Source organism: Delphinus delphis, chromosome 1 (assembly GCF_949987515.2).
Source record: "Delphinus delphis chromosome 1, mDelDel1.2, whole genome shotgun sequence".
NCBI classification, from domain to species: Eukaryota; Metazoa; Chordata; class Mammalia; order Artiodactyla; family Delphinidae; genus Delphinus; species Delphinus delphis.
The window spans coordinates 42,755,474-42,772,163 of record NC_082683.1 but is presented as its reverse complement, the minus strand read 5'-3'; the positions used below and the strand labels follow the sequence as shown (position 1 = coordinate 42,772,163).

The window sequence follows — 16,690 nt, the reverse complement described above, 5'->3', positions numbered from 1 at the left end:
GTAGTCCCTACTAGTTTGGGAATCTAGATTAGGGCATAAAAGGAAAGAATGAAATTGAAGGAGAAAAGGAGGCCTGAGTGGGTGAGCTGGACAAAGAATTTAACTCTGGATCCCTTCAAATAGGAGGTTCATAAACTGTGTATTTGTTAAGGGATGGGTACTGGGAGAGTATAGAGAAGGAAGCTTACAGGAGAAAAAAGAAAAGCCTATGAGCCTGCAGGTAACTTTGTAGATATGCCTATTACAGGTACAACAGGTAAGCATTTAAAATTTATCTATTTCAGAAAAATTTCAGGAGAACCCCTGAAACTGGGGCCAGAGATTGACTATCTGTGATGTAATGAGGCTAACCACATTATTATCAAGCTTTTACTGAATATAGTTACAGGCTTCTAGAAGACAGATGATCCATTTTGATATTCAACTGTACTTTGTTTCGATTAATAGCTAATGATCGAGACTGTCCTTAATTCTGTTTAAAGAAAACAATGATTTAACACTTCAAAAATAAATAATAACCTTTACTTTGGAATTTTCTCCCAAATGCTTATTTTCTTTTAACTCCACTATCATAAAAAATATTTTAAAAATTAAAGTGAAATTTCTATTGGCAAACTGCTAATAAGGGTCTTGTAATAGTTTATTTCCCTACATACAAACATTAAGAAACCAACATGCTAAACCAAACTCTTTCTGCTAAACTAGCCTTCTTAAATTGTGGGCTCAAATCTCTCTTCCTTAAGTAAAGTCTCATGTCCTAACAGTATGTATTTACCTAATCACATATATTTTACTTTTCCAACATTCAAAATCTGAATTTGATCTACTATGTAACAAAACTTCCTGAATTAATATCATCATTTTCCTTATAAATTTTGAGATTCTGAATAGTTACAGTGCAATTATATATGATACTGTATTTCTCAGTTCATGTGCACACTTAACAGAACTGGAGTGCTGGGTCATATGGTAGTTCTATTTTTAGTTTTTTAAGGAACCTCCATACTGTTCTCCCAGCAATCCCACTACTGGGCATATACCCTGAGAAAACCATAATTCAAAAAGACACATGCACCCCAATGTTCATTGCAGCACTATTTACAATAGCCAGGACATGGAAGCAACCTAAATGTCCATTGACAGATGAATGGATAAAGAAGATGTGGTACATATATACAATGGAATATTACTCAGACATAAAAAGGAATAAAATTGGATCATTTGTAGAGACGTAGATGGATCTAGAGACTGTCATACAGAGTGAAGTAAGTCAGAAATTGAAAAACAAATATCATATATTAATGCATATATGTGGAATCTAGAAAAATGGTATACATGAACCTATTGGCAGGGCAGGAATAGAGATGCAGACATAGAGCATGGACATGTGGACATGTGGGGGAAGGGAGGGTGGGATGAACTGGGAGACTGGGACTGACATATATACACTACCATGTGTAAAACAGATAGCTAGTGGGAACCTGCTGTATAGCGCAGTGAGATCAGCTCAGTGCTCTGTGGTGACCTAGATGGGTGGGATGGGGGTGGTGGAGGGAGGGAGGTCCAAGAGGGAGGGGATATGTGTATACGTGTAGCTGATTCACTTTGTTGCACAGCAGAAACTAACATAGCATTGTAAAGCAAATATACCCCAATTAAAAAAAAAATTGTTATCTCTAAAAAAAGAAAAAGAGAGCGAGAGAAATGGAGTGCCACAAAATATTTCTTACTAAAAGAAACCAAGGTTCAAGGTCTAAGTTTGGTTGATAGTACTTAGCTTGCAAATTCACATATAATCATTTCCAAATTTGTACTGTATTTCAAAGCAAACCCCAAGCTGTAACACTAGCACCAACTCCTGAGATGGCAGGAGACTTGGAAAAAATACCCAGCAAAAAGTAAGCCAACTACATCTACAACAAATATAAGAACATTGAAGCAAATAAATGTTAATTTGCTTTCTATAACAGCTATCACTTACTGCACACTTATTATACATGCCAGACATCATAGTAAGCACTTGACATTATTCTCATTTAAATGTTCACAATGACCTCTTGAAGTTGAAACTATTATCCTCATTTTACAAACAAGGAAACTGAGGATGTCATAGGTTAAATAACTTGACCAAGATCACACACCTTAAAAGCAAAACAGATTTAGAACCTATTCTTTTCTAAGATTCCAGAATCCAAAGTCTAACCACCGCTAACCTATGTACCAGTAGGGCTAAAAAGTACTTTGCTTATTGGCTATCATGTAAGTGACTTTACATGTAAAGGCCTTTTCTGTGCAATGGAACATACCTAGCTTTGATTTAACAGTGCAAAACAGGTCAAATATTTCCTAATGAGAGAAAACCTATCATCAATATCTGCCAAAATCTGCCTACTTAGTATCTCTGGAGTCCATGTGCTTCCTTCCATTCCTATGCTATGACCTTAGCTCAGGTTATCAACATTTCTCAAGTTTCTACCCAGTTTTGCCTGGTCTTCCTACATGTAATGCATCCCCACTGCATTCGATTCTACACAGTTCAGGCATATCTATTTTTCTAAAATGCAGACCTGACCAGCAGCTGCCATCACTTGTGAGAAAATATTCAAAATTCATAAAAGGCTAAGAGGACTCTTTCACGACCTGGCCCTTGTCAATCTCTTCTGTATCTTCTTAACCATTCCCCACAACTTATGCTGCAGCCACACTCAGCCATGCTCACCAGCTTACAGCTCCTCAAAGAAACCAAGCTCCCGTTGCCTCCAGGCCTTTCTTGTTAGGGTTCCATCTCCATGAGAACAACACTTTCCATTTCTCCTTCCTCTTCTCACCCCCATGTCCCTCCTCTCCCTACTCATCCACATCTCACCATGGATCACATCCCCTCCCTCCTCTGTGAATCCTTTCTTGACTTCTCAGGACTTCAAAATGTTCCCATTTTTTCTGTGCTTATTCTTTTTTTTTTTTCTGGTACGCGGGCCTCTCACTGTTGTGGTCTCTCCCATTGTGGAGCACAGGCTCCGGACGCGCAGGGTCAGCGGCCATGGCTCATGGGCCCAGCCGCTCCGCGGCTTGCGGGATCCTCCCGGACCAGGGCACGAACTCGTGTCCCCTGCATTGGCAGGTGGACTCTCAACCACTGTGCCACCAGGGAAGTCCTGCGCTTATTCTTACATAGCATATTTCCCACTGGATTTTAAAAGTTTGTTTTTCCCCCAATAGACTGTAAGTTCCCTGAGGGCAGGGACTGGCTCTTTATTCACCTCTGTATCATTCATCCACCTAATATAGTGCCTGGCTTATAGGCACCCAAATATCTCTACTCTATACAGAACAAGTAACGGTAACCTCCTCTTATGTGAGTAATACTTCCTAGCTTACTCACTTTCATTTGACCCTCTCCTAATGTTGTTTCTATAGAAATAAGGCCCAGAGTTAATGAACAATACTGGCATGTTACCACAACTGATGCAAAATTATACCATTTGAATTAAATCAGGAGTAAAATCACTATTCTCACAGAACTAGCTTTGCTCAATAAGCCAATTAAAAATAAGCTGTCTTTTTCACTTTTTCCAAATAATAATTTATAAAGGAGTCTGTCATTAACACCAGTCTCAAAATCAAATTACATTTTTAAAAATCAGGAGTCATTTCAATACATATGTAGTTCATCTACTTACTCTATTAAGTGCTTTGGGGATGAGCCACTCTGATGGAATTCATCCGCATCATAGAATTCATCTTCACTGCTAGAATAAGAGAACTCTGGGACTGTGTTTGGAGACAAGTTGACATGGCTTGGAGAAGTTAGACTGCTACTAGGTGGTGAGTGCCCACTGCCTAGGAAGTTAAAACGTTTTTAATTAGGGGACAGTGTTGGTAATAGAAGGGAAGAAATTAGGGAGATGGGGTCAAAGCAGACCTTTCTAAAATCAAAAAATAGTTAAGTTGGTAGAAGTCCCTAGACTATCTGTAAAGAAATCAACATTTAAACTAGACAAAGAAAAAGGCAAATCACATTATAGAATGGGACATAGCCTTTTAAATAAATGAAAAAATACTATGTCCCCATCTGTAATTAGGAAGGGAGTTCTTTTGATTATAATCACACTGTGTGAGTTAAGGTATTAGAAGTCCCATAGTAGATACCAGTAACAACGGGAAGCCAGAGCTCTTATTTTATACTATAGATCCAGATACCTTAAAAATGCAGCAGTGAACCAACAAGAATACAAAGTGGAAAGAATATCAAAAACCACATGAATGTTAAAGTTTTGTTCAGGATATCACATTCATATTAGTCAATATGTTTTGGCAATCATGTGCAAACACAAAAGCTGGGAACACTTACCATTCAAACTCCTCACCTCTTTTCTACCTAAGTTTAAGTCAGGTTGCCCAGAGCCCAGGGGCAGAGAAAAAGAGAGGGCTACCATGGGAAGCACGTGGAAAAAGGAAAGAACCAGGAGAACATCTTCCTATTCCTAAACAGTCTAATTAAGGAAATAGAAACTAATGGAGATCCAGAGAAAGAATCTATAATCATCTGGTTCATAGTCTAGTAATAAAAAGTAACAGTAAAAGTATCAAACAGAGCAGTGAAGTACTGAAAGTAATTTAACAAATATTTACTGAGCAGATATCTAAGGGCTCTCAGGCAATTTATGCCAAACTGCTACAGATGCCTGGTGTAGATTAAAATTAATTAAGTCACTGCTGGCAATATAAAAGTCAAGGCCTCAATTCTAGAAGGAAATGAGAATAGCAGCAGTAAAAATGAATCCAAAGCTATCCATGGATTTTTAGTGTCCCATTCCAGTGTCTATCTATGGTTCAATAGTTGAAAGAGCACATCCACCTGCCACATTTAGTTGCCATGTTCACAAAGATATTTTTAAAACATAACACTGAAAGTTTGCTGCCTAAATAGGCAAAGCTTATTGTGGGAATTCCAAAGATAGTTCATCTTAGCAAATAACTTTAAATTCTTACCCCACCGCTGCCCCGCCCCATAGCAGCAATAAGATGGGAAATAAATTTCTCTTATTGAAATAATGGGGGAAAAAAATGAGAGAGAGAGAAAGAAAGAAAGAAAAAGACCAGGAATTACAAATGATCAAGTAACAAGCAAATAGTCCAGGCAACCACACAAAACTGAAAATGTATCCAAGAAGAAAATGAGTTGGAATGGGAGTTGCAAACAAAAGAACTGAGTTTTCCTTATGAGAGAAAACATTTCTTTTTTCAGTTGTTCCTTTCTTTCTTTTATGTATTAGTGAGAGAGATAAAGGAAAGAAAGATGAAGAAATTAGGCTGAAAAATCAAGACACAAAAAACAAGACACAAACCACACACTAATTAAAAAAATTTTTTTAAATACACCTACTCTAAAATGTTATATTTTTAAAATGCTGTCTTCTGAAATAATTTATCCTAAATTATTTATAACTAATTAATGATCCTAAAATTAATGTACATAAAGAATACTGCTAACTTTTTCAAAGTCTGTAACTGACTAGGTTTTGTATATTTCCAAATGGAAAATTTTGTCTGTTTCAGAATTCTGACATAATTCCTCCTTATAAAAAAACAAAAGAAAACACAGATACTGTTTTTAAAATGACACAGTGTAATGAAATACATAAAAAAGGTAGACAAACATTTCAACTGCATTATTCAAACTGCTTATCAGCATTTTCCCAAGAGCTTCAAATAAGAGAGCTGTTGTTGCTTGCTTTCTTTCAAAATTAAGGAGACATCTGCTCAGGCTGTTAAATCTTAAAAACCAAAGTAATAACATCAGCATCTTTACTAACTCAAATTTCAAACTAGCTAAAAATCAGAGGGTAACTTTTCATTATTACACAGGTAAAGTCTCACCCAGGAAAGAACCTGTGGAGCAACAGCAGGGGCTTATCTCCCATGTCCTCAAGAGTGGTTTTGGTTTTGGCATCCGGATAACAGGGACAAAAGCACCAAGTGCTCCCTTGAATTTGGTGCAACTGATAACCCAACATCAACCTAATTAGTTTTAAAACAAGAAATAAATCTATACTAACATTAATAGCAGCCCTGTGAATTAGAGAAAAAATAAAGACCATAAATCTAAACAAATTAAGAAAATGCAAACTAAAATCAAGTATCCTTTTTTTCTTATAAAATTGGCAAAAATGTGACCAATAAATCTATCCTTAAAAAATTCTTATGTGCCAAAAGGTGCTGTACAAGGATATTCCCTGAAATACTGCTTATAATAGGAAAATTTTGGAATCAACCTAAATAAATGTCCATCAGCAGAAAAACAGTAATAGCCACTTGAGCAGCTGTAGAAAGAATGTTGTGTACCTAAGTGTATGAACACAGAAAGCTCTCTAAATGTTCTCAGTTAAATGAAAAGGGAAAGTCACAGAACCACATGATCTAATTTAGGTCAGGGAAAAAAACAACAATAAAAATACACTATAATATAGGTATGTAGGTACATACATGTATAAATGACAAAGAGTAAAGAAGCCTTACAGCTTTTGTTCTCATACTTCTGTATTATCTGATTCCTTTACAGTAAGAAAGTATATAAATCCAACTCAAGCAAATTTTTTTAAAAAGCTAATACAGAGCTTCAAAGTAAGTCTTAAGGTAAACAAATACACAAAACTCTGCAGTATTTTATTTCATTTAAATTATAATTATTAATAAACTTCTGGTTCAATCACAAAGTTAACCACTCCATGTATGGAACTGTAATGATAGAGCTAAGGTATCTCCAATACAAAATATACAACCTTTCTTCAATCTTTTTCCCATCTCCACACAAATCTTGAATGTTAATGGGCAGTTATGAGAAGTAAAGGAATTACACAAATCTGTACCTGTACTATTTGGTGTTGGAGTCTGATGATGTCCCAAGGTAGTAGCTAATACAGGTCCAACTGGTAGAGAAGATGGACGCTGCTCTGACTTACACAACTGAGCAGGTTCTAGGAGATTTGAACATGTGAAATAAGTTAGAGAAAAAGCCAAACACAACTCTTCTTTTTCTTTAACATCTTTATTGGAGTATAATTGCTTTACAATGGTGTGTTAGTTTCTGCTTTACAACAAAGTGAATCAGCTATACATATACACATATCCCCATATCTCTTCCCTCTTGTGTCTTTCTCCCACCCTCCTTATCCCACCCCTCTAGGTGGTCACAAAGCACTGAGCTGATCTCCCTGTGCTATGCGGCTGCTTCCTACTAGCTATCTATTTTACATTTGGTAGCAAACACAACTCTTTAACTGCAATACCCTGAAGATCCGTAGTTTTTGAGACTATATTCTATTAAGTCAAGTTCCATGCTACTACTCCTTTCTGACCCCCAGTCCCCTTTAAACTCAATGATGATATGCTACCTAGTACTAAGACACTAGGCAGGATATCAAGAGACTAGTCAAGATAGGCCACTACCTCAGTACAACTACTCTGTAAAACTAGCAAATGCTTCGGATGATAAACTGTTTCCCCCCCGAGGATCAAACCGCTTGTAAAATCTAAAATGGGGCACAGTACTTCCTCTTTAGTCTCGTGAGAGATATTAAGCTCAATCTCCTAAGGAGTAAAAATTCATAAAAAGATCTCACATACTTAATAAGTATTTTTAAAAAGATTTTCTTTTTTTCCAGTAAAATTTCTGACTTATGTCATCAGTGAAAACACTGAAATGTTGGATGCAACAAAAAGGTAAAAGGAACCAGTGGGTGTTGGCCTTAAGCCCTCCTCTGCCAGTTAAAAAAAAAAATTTATTACTCTATCCCTAAAAATACACATCTATCTAATCAGTAGGCATCACAAATTTCATTCCTCCCTTTCTCATTATCTTTAAGTCCACCATGAAGAAACCATTTGTATTATTCAGAGCTATAAAGAATATGACAAAATAGAACATTCCTGGATTACTTTCAAGTAGATCAAGGTATATTAAGTTTTCCTTGGTAGCCATCAATCCTGGGTCATAGGATTCTGTCCTAGCAGCTAATCCAAGTAACCATGTTTGTCTTCCATCTCACTTTGAAAACCAAAAGCCCTTTAACTGTACTCAAAAAGCCCCAATACCAAAATACTATCATATTTTTCCAGTTCATTTTTGGCTGTATTTTGTGAAATTCCTTTTACTTATTAAAAAACAAGACAAAAAAAAACACCTTCAAGATTACTACAACTGCCATAAAAAATTAAGTTTTTTGTCATCAGTGTACCTGTGAAACATTTTTCCAAATATTATACTATACCTGGAGGTAAGACAGTCTGGGAAGGCATTGTGTTGATCACAGGTTCCAAGGGACTAGGTTGATATATTGCATCTACAGGATTAATAGTACTCTGAGATAAAGAAGCACAGTATAGTTATTTTTAATTAAATACCCTTCCAGCATTGACCCTCCCAAATGTATGAAAACCCCACACTTCTGACAGCAAAGTCCTGAGGGTAGCTGTACAGACATGTTGGTCAAATTGCAAAGAGGAAATAAAACAAATTTACTATATGGAAGTCTAAGAGTTTCTTATAAGATTATTTAAAGAAGCATTGTAAGGAGGGAAAATGAATGAATCTCTGACATATAGAAAGGTAAAACTAAATGAAAATACTTGGAAAGAGTTGTAGAATGGTTTCAGGAAGCCGAAACAATAACCTCTCGATTCAACTCAGTGCTTCTCAAATTTTAATTCACCACAAATATCAAAGATGGAGAAATGCTCTCTCCTGCTTTGGTATTAATAAGCATTATACCTATGACTAGCTAATGTATCTGTACCACTACAATCTTATTTTTACATCCCATACTACTGCCACCTTCTATCAATGTGTATTGCACCATATAGGCACCTAGTTTTACAGTCACTAAAGGCAAAGAAATGTATCTTCTAATTGGACGTCTTTTCTTTTTGAGGATTTAGAAGGGAAAAAAATACTCAAACATGTAGTTACAATTTTAGAGAGGAAAAAAAAAGTCTAGGTTCTTCTGACTCCAAGCCAAGACACTATTTTGCCAGCATGATGGCATTTTAAAAACAAGACTCCAAAGCTTACTGATATTTTTTTATTTGGAGGAGGGGGAGATTTTAAACCAAGGCCTTTGCCAAAGTAAAGTTTGAAACCACCACTTAGAAGACTATACTAGATAAAACCCAAGAAAGAAAAATTTAAGTTTTTTAGCTTTCCTTGATCTGGAAAACTAAACTTCAAACATGTATTAGGTAGAGCTTGTAACAGAAAATACTGAAACAGAATTAGAAAAGAAATACTTTATTGATGAGCCCCAAAAGCATTTGTAAAAATTTAAAAGCACATAACAATGGAAACTGAGATAATAGGAAAGTTTTTATAGCATTCTTATTTAACACCTAAGTTATTTTTTTCTTATATCCTCTCTCTGCATAAATATCAATATGTAAAAATCACTAAATCAGATCTCTTAAATTGATTTGAACATAAGAATTCTGATTCTTGTCACAACAGTCTACATACCATAAATATTCTAGTCCTAGAAAATAAAGGACACAAAGAAGCTCTGAAAACAATCATTAATAATCAAAAGCCTAGTAAAGTGAAGTGGAGAAGGTTCTGGAGCATTAGGAAAAGCACAGAAACAGAGACTTAGAATTTTAATTCCTAGAATCCTTGCTCTACCAGTGACTTGCCAAATCTCATCTGCTGTGGGCCTCACTTTCCCAGTGTATAAAATGAAGAAATGTCTGGATGCTATGGTCTCTAAGGGCTTTCTGGTTATTACATTAGGATTCTATTTTCAGATACCAGGCTGGGCCATAATACCTAAACAAGTGTCTCAACAATCCTGGAGCTGTTCTTAAAATAAATTCCTTATTTTTTCATAGTGATTTTTCTCTAAAGGACTCCAAGTGCTTTACAAAGGCAAAATCCCACCTTTAATACTTTGAGCCGTAAGAATGAGAATATCCCACCTCCTTATCCCCAAACTATTATATAAGAAAAAATTACTAAAGAGACCAAGAAATAAAATAACTTTGGAGAAAGGGACCAGGATTCAATCTTTTGAATGCAATCTTCTGTTTTTCAGAAGCCTAATATTAGGTTTGTCAATCCCACAAAACACTTTTAGACTTTTCTTTTGTTGCTGTTGTTAACAGAAAATACAACTACTGTCCGTGGTCAACCGACTTTAGGCTAAAAAACGTCAAATAACATTCTACGCCTTGCTTTAAAAAAGAATGTGCAGAGCTTGAGAAGTGCAAACAAATGACAATCCTAAACCCTAATCTGTTGTAAAATTAATAAAATTCATGCAATACAATATAAAATACAATTATATATACATATATGTATGTATAGCTAACATTTACTGAGTACTATGTGCATACTATCTCACAACAATCCTCTGAGATAGAAGTCACTTTTCTTTATAGATGAGGAAACAAAGACTCAAAGGTTAAGAAGCTTGCCTAAGGTCCCAGATAGTAAGTGGCAGGGCTAGGTCTTAGCAGTCTGGGTCCAAGGGCTAAACCATGAACAGTGCCTTTTTTTAAAAATAAAAACTCTTAAGGAAAAATGCTATAGTCACGGATCAAATGATTCAAATATGTTTGTCTTCTACAAGTTTAGGTTTTCTATCAGTATAAACTATCTAGATGTTTTTAACTACAAATGATCAAACATTTTTAGTATGCTTTATAAAACTATTGTTTAACATAATAAAAAGTAACTGATTTGCTTTGAGAGAAAAGAGGTAAAAGTAACTGCCATCATTAATTTTCCTTAGGGCCTTTGGGAACCATGAAATGCTAGACAACATACACAGTCTTTTTCCATGAGGCTTATAATCTTAACTGATATCTCAGAAGAGATATTATATTGTAATTATATCACATAATTGTATTAAATCACCATGGCTCAAACTATGAACTCACATTGTGAAGAAAAAGAAAAATTCCAATGTGCTTAATTCAAATTTTAAAAATGTTTCTCTTACTCTGTTTTCTTAAGAAATATTTAACTTATTTTTCATTTTAAACCAAATATAAACATAACATGCTCATCCTTTCAAATATAATCATAAGATGGTTTTCAAGATTTACAAAATGAGTTTCCAGATCTCAGATAAGCTGGCATTTGTAAAGCCTCAGACAAAAAAAGAGGTTGCCTCCTTCTTCAGAAATACAGTCTGAACACAAGTCACACATCTACCATAAAACCAGGGGAGCTTAAACTGCAAACCTTCAAATTCTAACTTTTATTTCCAATAAAATTTTCTATTCTTTTTGGTGGGTAAGTTGAATATAAGGGAAGAGTAAAATCCAAGGGGAGGAAAGAATAGAAAATGGCTATAAGTGGAAGAATTCATGTTGCAACTTGTTCCTACAAAAAAGCCGTATACACCACAGTAGCAATGACAGTTAACACAATACACAAAATCTAAAAATAAAGATAAGAAATTAATAGAAACCTATAACCATATAGTTAAATTAAGACGTTTCAATACTGTACCCCTCCCCTTCTGCTTTCATTAGAAAAAAAGAAGTTGGACAAGAAATGTAGCATTGTGAGTTATGCCTTATTTAGTCATAAAAGCTGCATTTTTATACCACGATTAACCCTTTAAGTTAACACATGCAAGGTGATTCAATAAGAATCAAGACTCAGCAAAATTTTAAGATCGACATTCCCCCTCCAAATGATTGCTGAAAGATGGCCAACTTTAAGAGCTCAAGGAAAATTGCAAGAGTCAACAAACAAAGAACAGTGAGTAGGTAAAAAGAGGAATTTGTGTTGAAAAATGAGTAGAAATTCAGGCTTCTCCTGACATAACTGGTTATAATGCTCTGCAGAAGTAAAGGGGAACAAAGATCAGATTAAACTTACTATAATTCCATCTGCGTGCTTCTCCGCATTACACTGGTCCTTAAGGAGAAATGTTAAAAATATTAACTTCATTCTTTCATTTAAGTAACACCTTGTGTACTTTCTTCCCTAGTAAGAAAACTTATTTTACTGGGTAAGCAACAACGTTAGAAAACTACTACTCTGCTTCCACTAAGATAGTAATTTCACTGGTCCATTCCTAGCCAAACATAATTCTAACCAAGAGCATGGCAACTGTTTTTCTATATAGGCATTTAATTAAATTCTTTGTAGAAATATCCTATTGAACTGTGTAGTCACATTGGTATCAATGACTGAAAGCAGATATATTATTTTAGGATTAATGATCCTGAATATTTCTGGGTTTAACTTTACAGTAAATTATGCCAACTCTCCACAACCCCCAAACTCTTACCATACTGCAAAGGTATGACAATCATATACCCTTAAAAACTCAGGATAGACATAATTTCCCATATTCTGGCTGCTGGCTCCAGAAGTATATCAATACTTTTCTAAACAGATGGTCTGATTTTTGTTTCAGTAACCATAATCACCATATCCACAGAATGATGATACAGGGGCTAACGCTTACTACCTGGCAGGTATTTTACGTACAGGCATACCTCGGAGATATAGCGAGCTTGGTCCCAGTCCACCACAATAAAGCAAATATTGCAATAAAGCAAGTCACACAAATTTTTTGGTTTCCCAGTGCATATAAAAGTTATATTTACATTATACTGTAGCCTATTAAGTGTGCAGCAGCACTGTCTTAAAAAACAATGTATGTAATTTAAAAATACTTCATTGCTAAAAAATGCTAAACATGATCTGAGCCTTCAGTGAGCTGTAGCAGTAATATCAAAGATCACTGCTCACAGATCGTCATAACAAATACAGTAATAATGAAAAAGTGTGAAATATTGCAAGAGTTACCAAAATGTGACAAACCCACAAAGTGAGCAAATAATGTTGCAAAAATGGCGCCAAGAGACTTGCTTGACACAAGGTTGCCACAAACCTTCAATTTGTAAAAGATAGCATCTGCAAAATGCAATAAAACAAGGTCTGCCTGTATATTATTAATTCACTTGTTCCACTGACAACTCTATAAAGCATGTACTATTATCATCCCCATTGGACAGATGAGAAAACTGAGACAGAGAGAGTGTCTAGTCTAGTCTACAGTGTCTAGTCCAATACATATAGTCTAGCTCCAAAATTCAAGGTCTTAACTAATATGCTATTGATATTTTGCCTTGCCTCTCTTCTCCAAGGATGTACTTAAGGAAGAAGGTGGTGGAAAGTTACCAAACATATCTGTTCCTGTAACTATAATCTATTAGTATTACACAGACAATATATTTAACTTAAAACTGTTTAAAGTTTTAACTCCATACTATCAAGAAGCTTTCAAGTTTTAATAGAAACCAGTATTTGGTCTTGGTTTACAGCCAAGTTGTATATCATTTATACATAACTTTTTCTTTCTTTAACTACAGAGTTTACTCAGAAATCTACAGATTGAAGGGACAACCAAGAGCAATTTAAAGATTTGGGGATAATTTTTTTTTTTAAGAATTAACATAGCAGGCCTGAAATAGTTATCCTCAGAAAAGCCTGCCTACAAAGTTGGCCGTTGGCTTGGTGTCTGGGAACTTGGATTTTAGGAGGGTTCCCACCACCTCACTATCATAAGGGCAGCTCACTGCACCTAATCTGTTTAAGCAAACAAAATGGTTTATGCTGAAGACCAGCTTTCCTTTTGGAAATCTGGACTCTTGCTTGGTAAGTGCTAGGTAAACAGTGCTTACATGACAAAAACCCCAATAAAAAACCTTAGGTGTTGAGTCTCTAATGAGCTTCCCTGGTAGACATTTCACAAGTGCTGTCACAATCTGTTGCTGGAGGAATTAAGCACACCCTGTATGATCCCACTGGGAGAAGATTCTTGGAAGCTTGGGCCTTAGTTTCCTCTGGATTTTGCCCCATGTGCCTTTTTCCTTTGCTGGTTTTACTTTGGATACGTTGCTGTGATAAATCATAGCTGTGAGTACAACTACAAACTGTGCCTTCCAAGCAAATCACCAAACCTAGGGGTGGTCTTGCAAACTGCCAACACAGTGCATATCCTTTGCATATCCTTGAGAATAAAAGCATTTTGGTAAGTCCATATTTCATGTTGGGATTTACAGAACTGAATTAACTATATATTTACAATATCCAAAGTTTCAGTAATTTTTAATAGACAACAGTTGAAAATAAAATCTTGAGAACTACACAGAAAGAGAAATTTTAAAGTTTCTTGTTCAGATGATATTTTAATTTACTTTTAGTTTTCCCCATTAATTTCTAAATTTCTAATTTCTAAAATGGACTTTTCCAAAGAATTTCTTAGAAAGAAATATATGTAAGTGGCAATAAGTGGAAAGAAATACATGTGGTAGATTAAATTTCCCCAAAATGGTCCCAACAAGAGGTAGAGTTCATGGCCCCTATCCTTGAAACTCTGTGACTGTCCCTAACCAATAAACACAGCAGAAGTGACTATGTGTGACTTCTGAGACCAGGTCATGGAAATGCCACAAATTTCTACCTTGTTTTCTTCCCACACTGTGAGAAAGGCCAAGCAGCTGGAAAGAGAACTATACGGAGGAGCACCTAGGTCCCCAGCTCAACTTCCCAGGCATGTGAGTGAGCCATCTTGAAAGTGGATCCTTTGGCCCCCCCATCTCAACACATACACCCCTGCCCCTGCAATCAAGCCACCACAGGTGGCACTGCATGAAACAGAAATAAGTCATGAGGCCTAACCAAACTGCGATTTGTGAGCAAAATAAATGACTGCTGCTATTTTAAGACAGTTAGTTTAGGTTGGTTTGTTATACAGCAATACATTACTGATACAGTACATTATATTATCTAAGAAAACCACCACTTCTACTTCTGGTATAATTTAAAATAAACTTAAATATCCAGTTTTAAGATAAGTAAGTACTAGGGATGCGATGTACAACATGGTACATATAATGAACACTGCTGTGTGTTATATATGAAAGTGGTTAAGAGAGTAAATCCTAAGAGTTCTCATCACAGGACAAAAATTTCTTTTCTATTTCTTTGATTTTGTATTTATAGGACATAATGGATGTTCACTAAACCTACTGTGATAATCATTTCATGATGTAGTAAGTCAAATCGTTATACACTTTAAGCTTACACAGTGCTGTCTATTATGTCTCAATAAAACTGGAAGAAAAAATAAACTTAAATATCTGACAATTTTTCCCATAAAATATTCTCAATTAATAATACATGCTATCTACAGGGTATTTTAAGTCAGGGTTTATTATTTTTGTTACTGCTGTGGTTTATCTTTTAAGGCAGAATCAAATCTAGACAAACCCACACTATTAAATGCCTTACTACCAATCCATTCCCATCATGAACTTGCGGAATTTTGTTCTCTTATTTTAAAAGGCGTATTACACTCATCCCCCCCTCCATCTTTCTTTTTAAAACTTTTTATTGTTTTTGTTTTGTAAGTAAACCGCAAGTTGCCTTTTATCAGGGTCAGCTAAAGCTAAATCTCAAGTACTACTAAACCAGAGATCCAACTGATTTCAATTTGAATTATGTTAATTAAATAAAGAAAGGGTCTAATGCTACTTCCCACTTAGATTATAACATATGTTTATCTGGTTACAAGTCCCTCATTCCTTAACACAATGGCTATTCTCTCTTCTTTGAACAAACAAGCATGACTGAGATCTGGAAATATGATAGTAACAAAAACATCAGTACAACATAATTTGAGAAGACTTTTGACCAGAATTATAGACTTCGGTATTTTAAAACCATGCCTACCAGTAAGATACATGAAATATATTCCTATCTTTCTAATAAGGCAATGTAGTCTAATGAAAGCTCTCTTAATTATGGACCTATACATGTACTTATTACATGAAATAAAAAATAAATATGCTATGGTGATGAAAGAAAATTTCTAATTCAAGTTTGATGAGATTCAACAAACGGGACTGGGACAACTGGATAACCACATGCCAAAAAATGAACCTGGATCTATACCTCACACCACAAAGATTAACTCAAAGTGGACCATACATTAAATTAAATGTAAGAGCAAAAACTACAAAACTCTTGAAAGAAAATACAGGAATAAATCTTTGTTGTTTAGGATTAGGCAACGATTTCTCAGGAAAGCCACCAAAGGCAAAAGCAATAGAAGACTGATAAACTGGATTTCATCAAAATTTAAAATATGCATGCTTCTCAGGACACTATCAAGAAAGTAAAAAGACAACCCACAGACTTGAAGAAAAATCTGCAAGTCATATATCTGATACGGCTTGTATCCAGAATATATAAAATCACTCCTACAACTCAATAGTAAGATTAAAAACCCCAACTAGAAAAATGGACATGGCACTTCCCTGGCGGTCCAGTGTGGGGGTGTGGGTGCGATCCCTGGTCAGCGAGCTGAGATCCCACATGCCCTGCGGCCAGGAGGCCAAGGTATGAAGCAGAGGCAATGTTGTGACAAATTCAATAAAGACTTAAAAATAAATAAATAAATAAAATAAGGGCAAAGAATGTGAATAGACATTTCTCCAGAAGAAATGCAAATGAAAACCACTAGAATGGCTATAATCAGAAAGACAATCACGAATGCTGGTGAGGATGTGGGGCAAATAGAACCCTTACACAAGACGTAGAGGATGGACTTGAGGGCGTGGGCAGGGGGAAGGGGAAGCTGGGATGAAGGGAGAGAGTGGCATGGACGTATAT

At 35.5% G+C, this 16,690-nt stretch overlaps 1 protein-coding gene across 3 annotated transcripts in view; it reads right to left on the bottom strand.

Moving 5' to 3' along the window:
- OSBPL9 (oxysterol binding protein like 9) overlaps window positions 1-16,690 on the bottom strand; it is a 167,627-nt gene that overhangs the window by 17,312 nt on the left and 133,625 nt on the right. For 2 of the 3 annotated variants that reach the window (XM_060021870.1, XM_060021888.1), the window contains 4 exons: window positions 11,879-11,917; window positions 8,271-8,361; window positions 6,870-6,977; window positions 3,681-3,840 (listed from right to left, as the gene is read on the bottom strand). In XM_060021870.1, the coding sequence (XP_059877853.1) occupies window positions 3,681-3,840; window positions 6,870-6,977; window positions 8,271-8,361; window positions 11,879-11,917 (398 nt within the window). The remainder of the gene's footprint in view (window positions 1-3,680; window positions 3,841-6,869; window positions 6,978-8,270; window positions 8,362-11,878; window positions 11,918-16,690) is intronic. The other variant, XM_060021879.1, reaches the window with a different exon arrangement.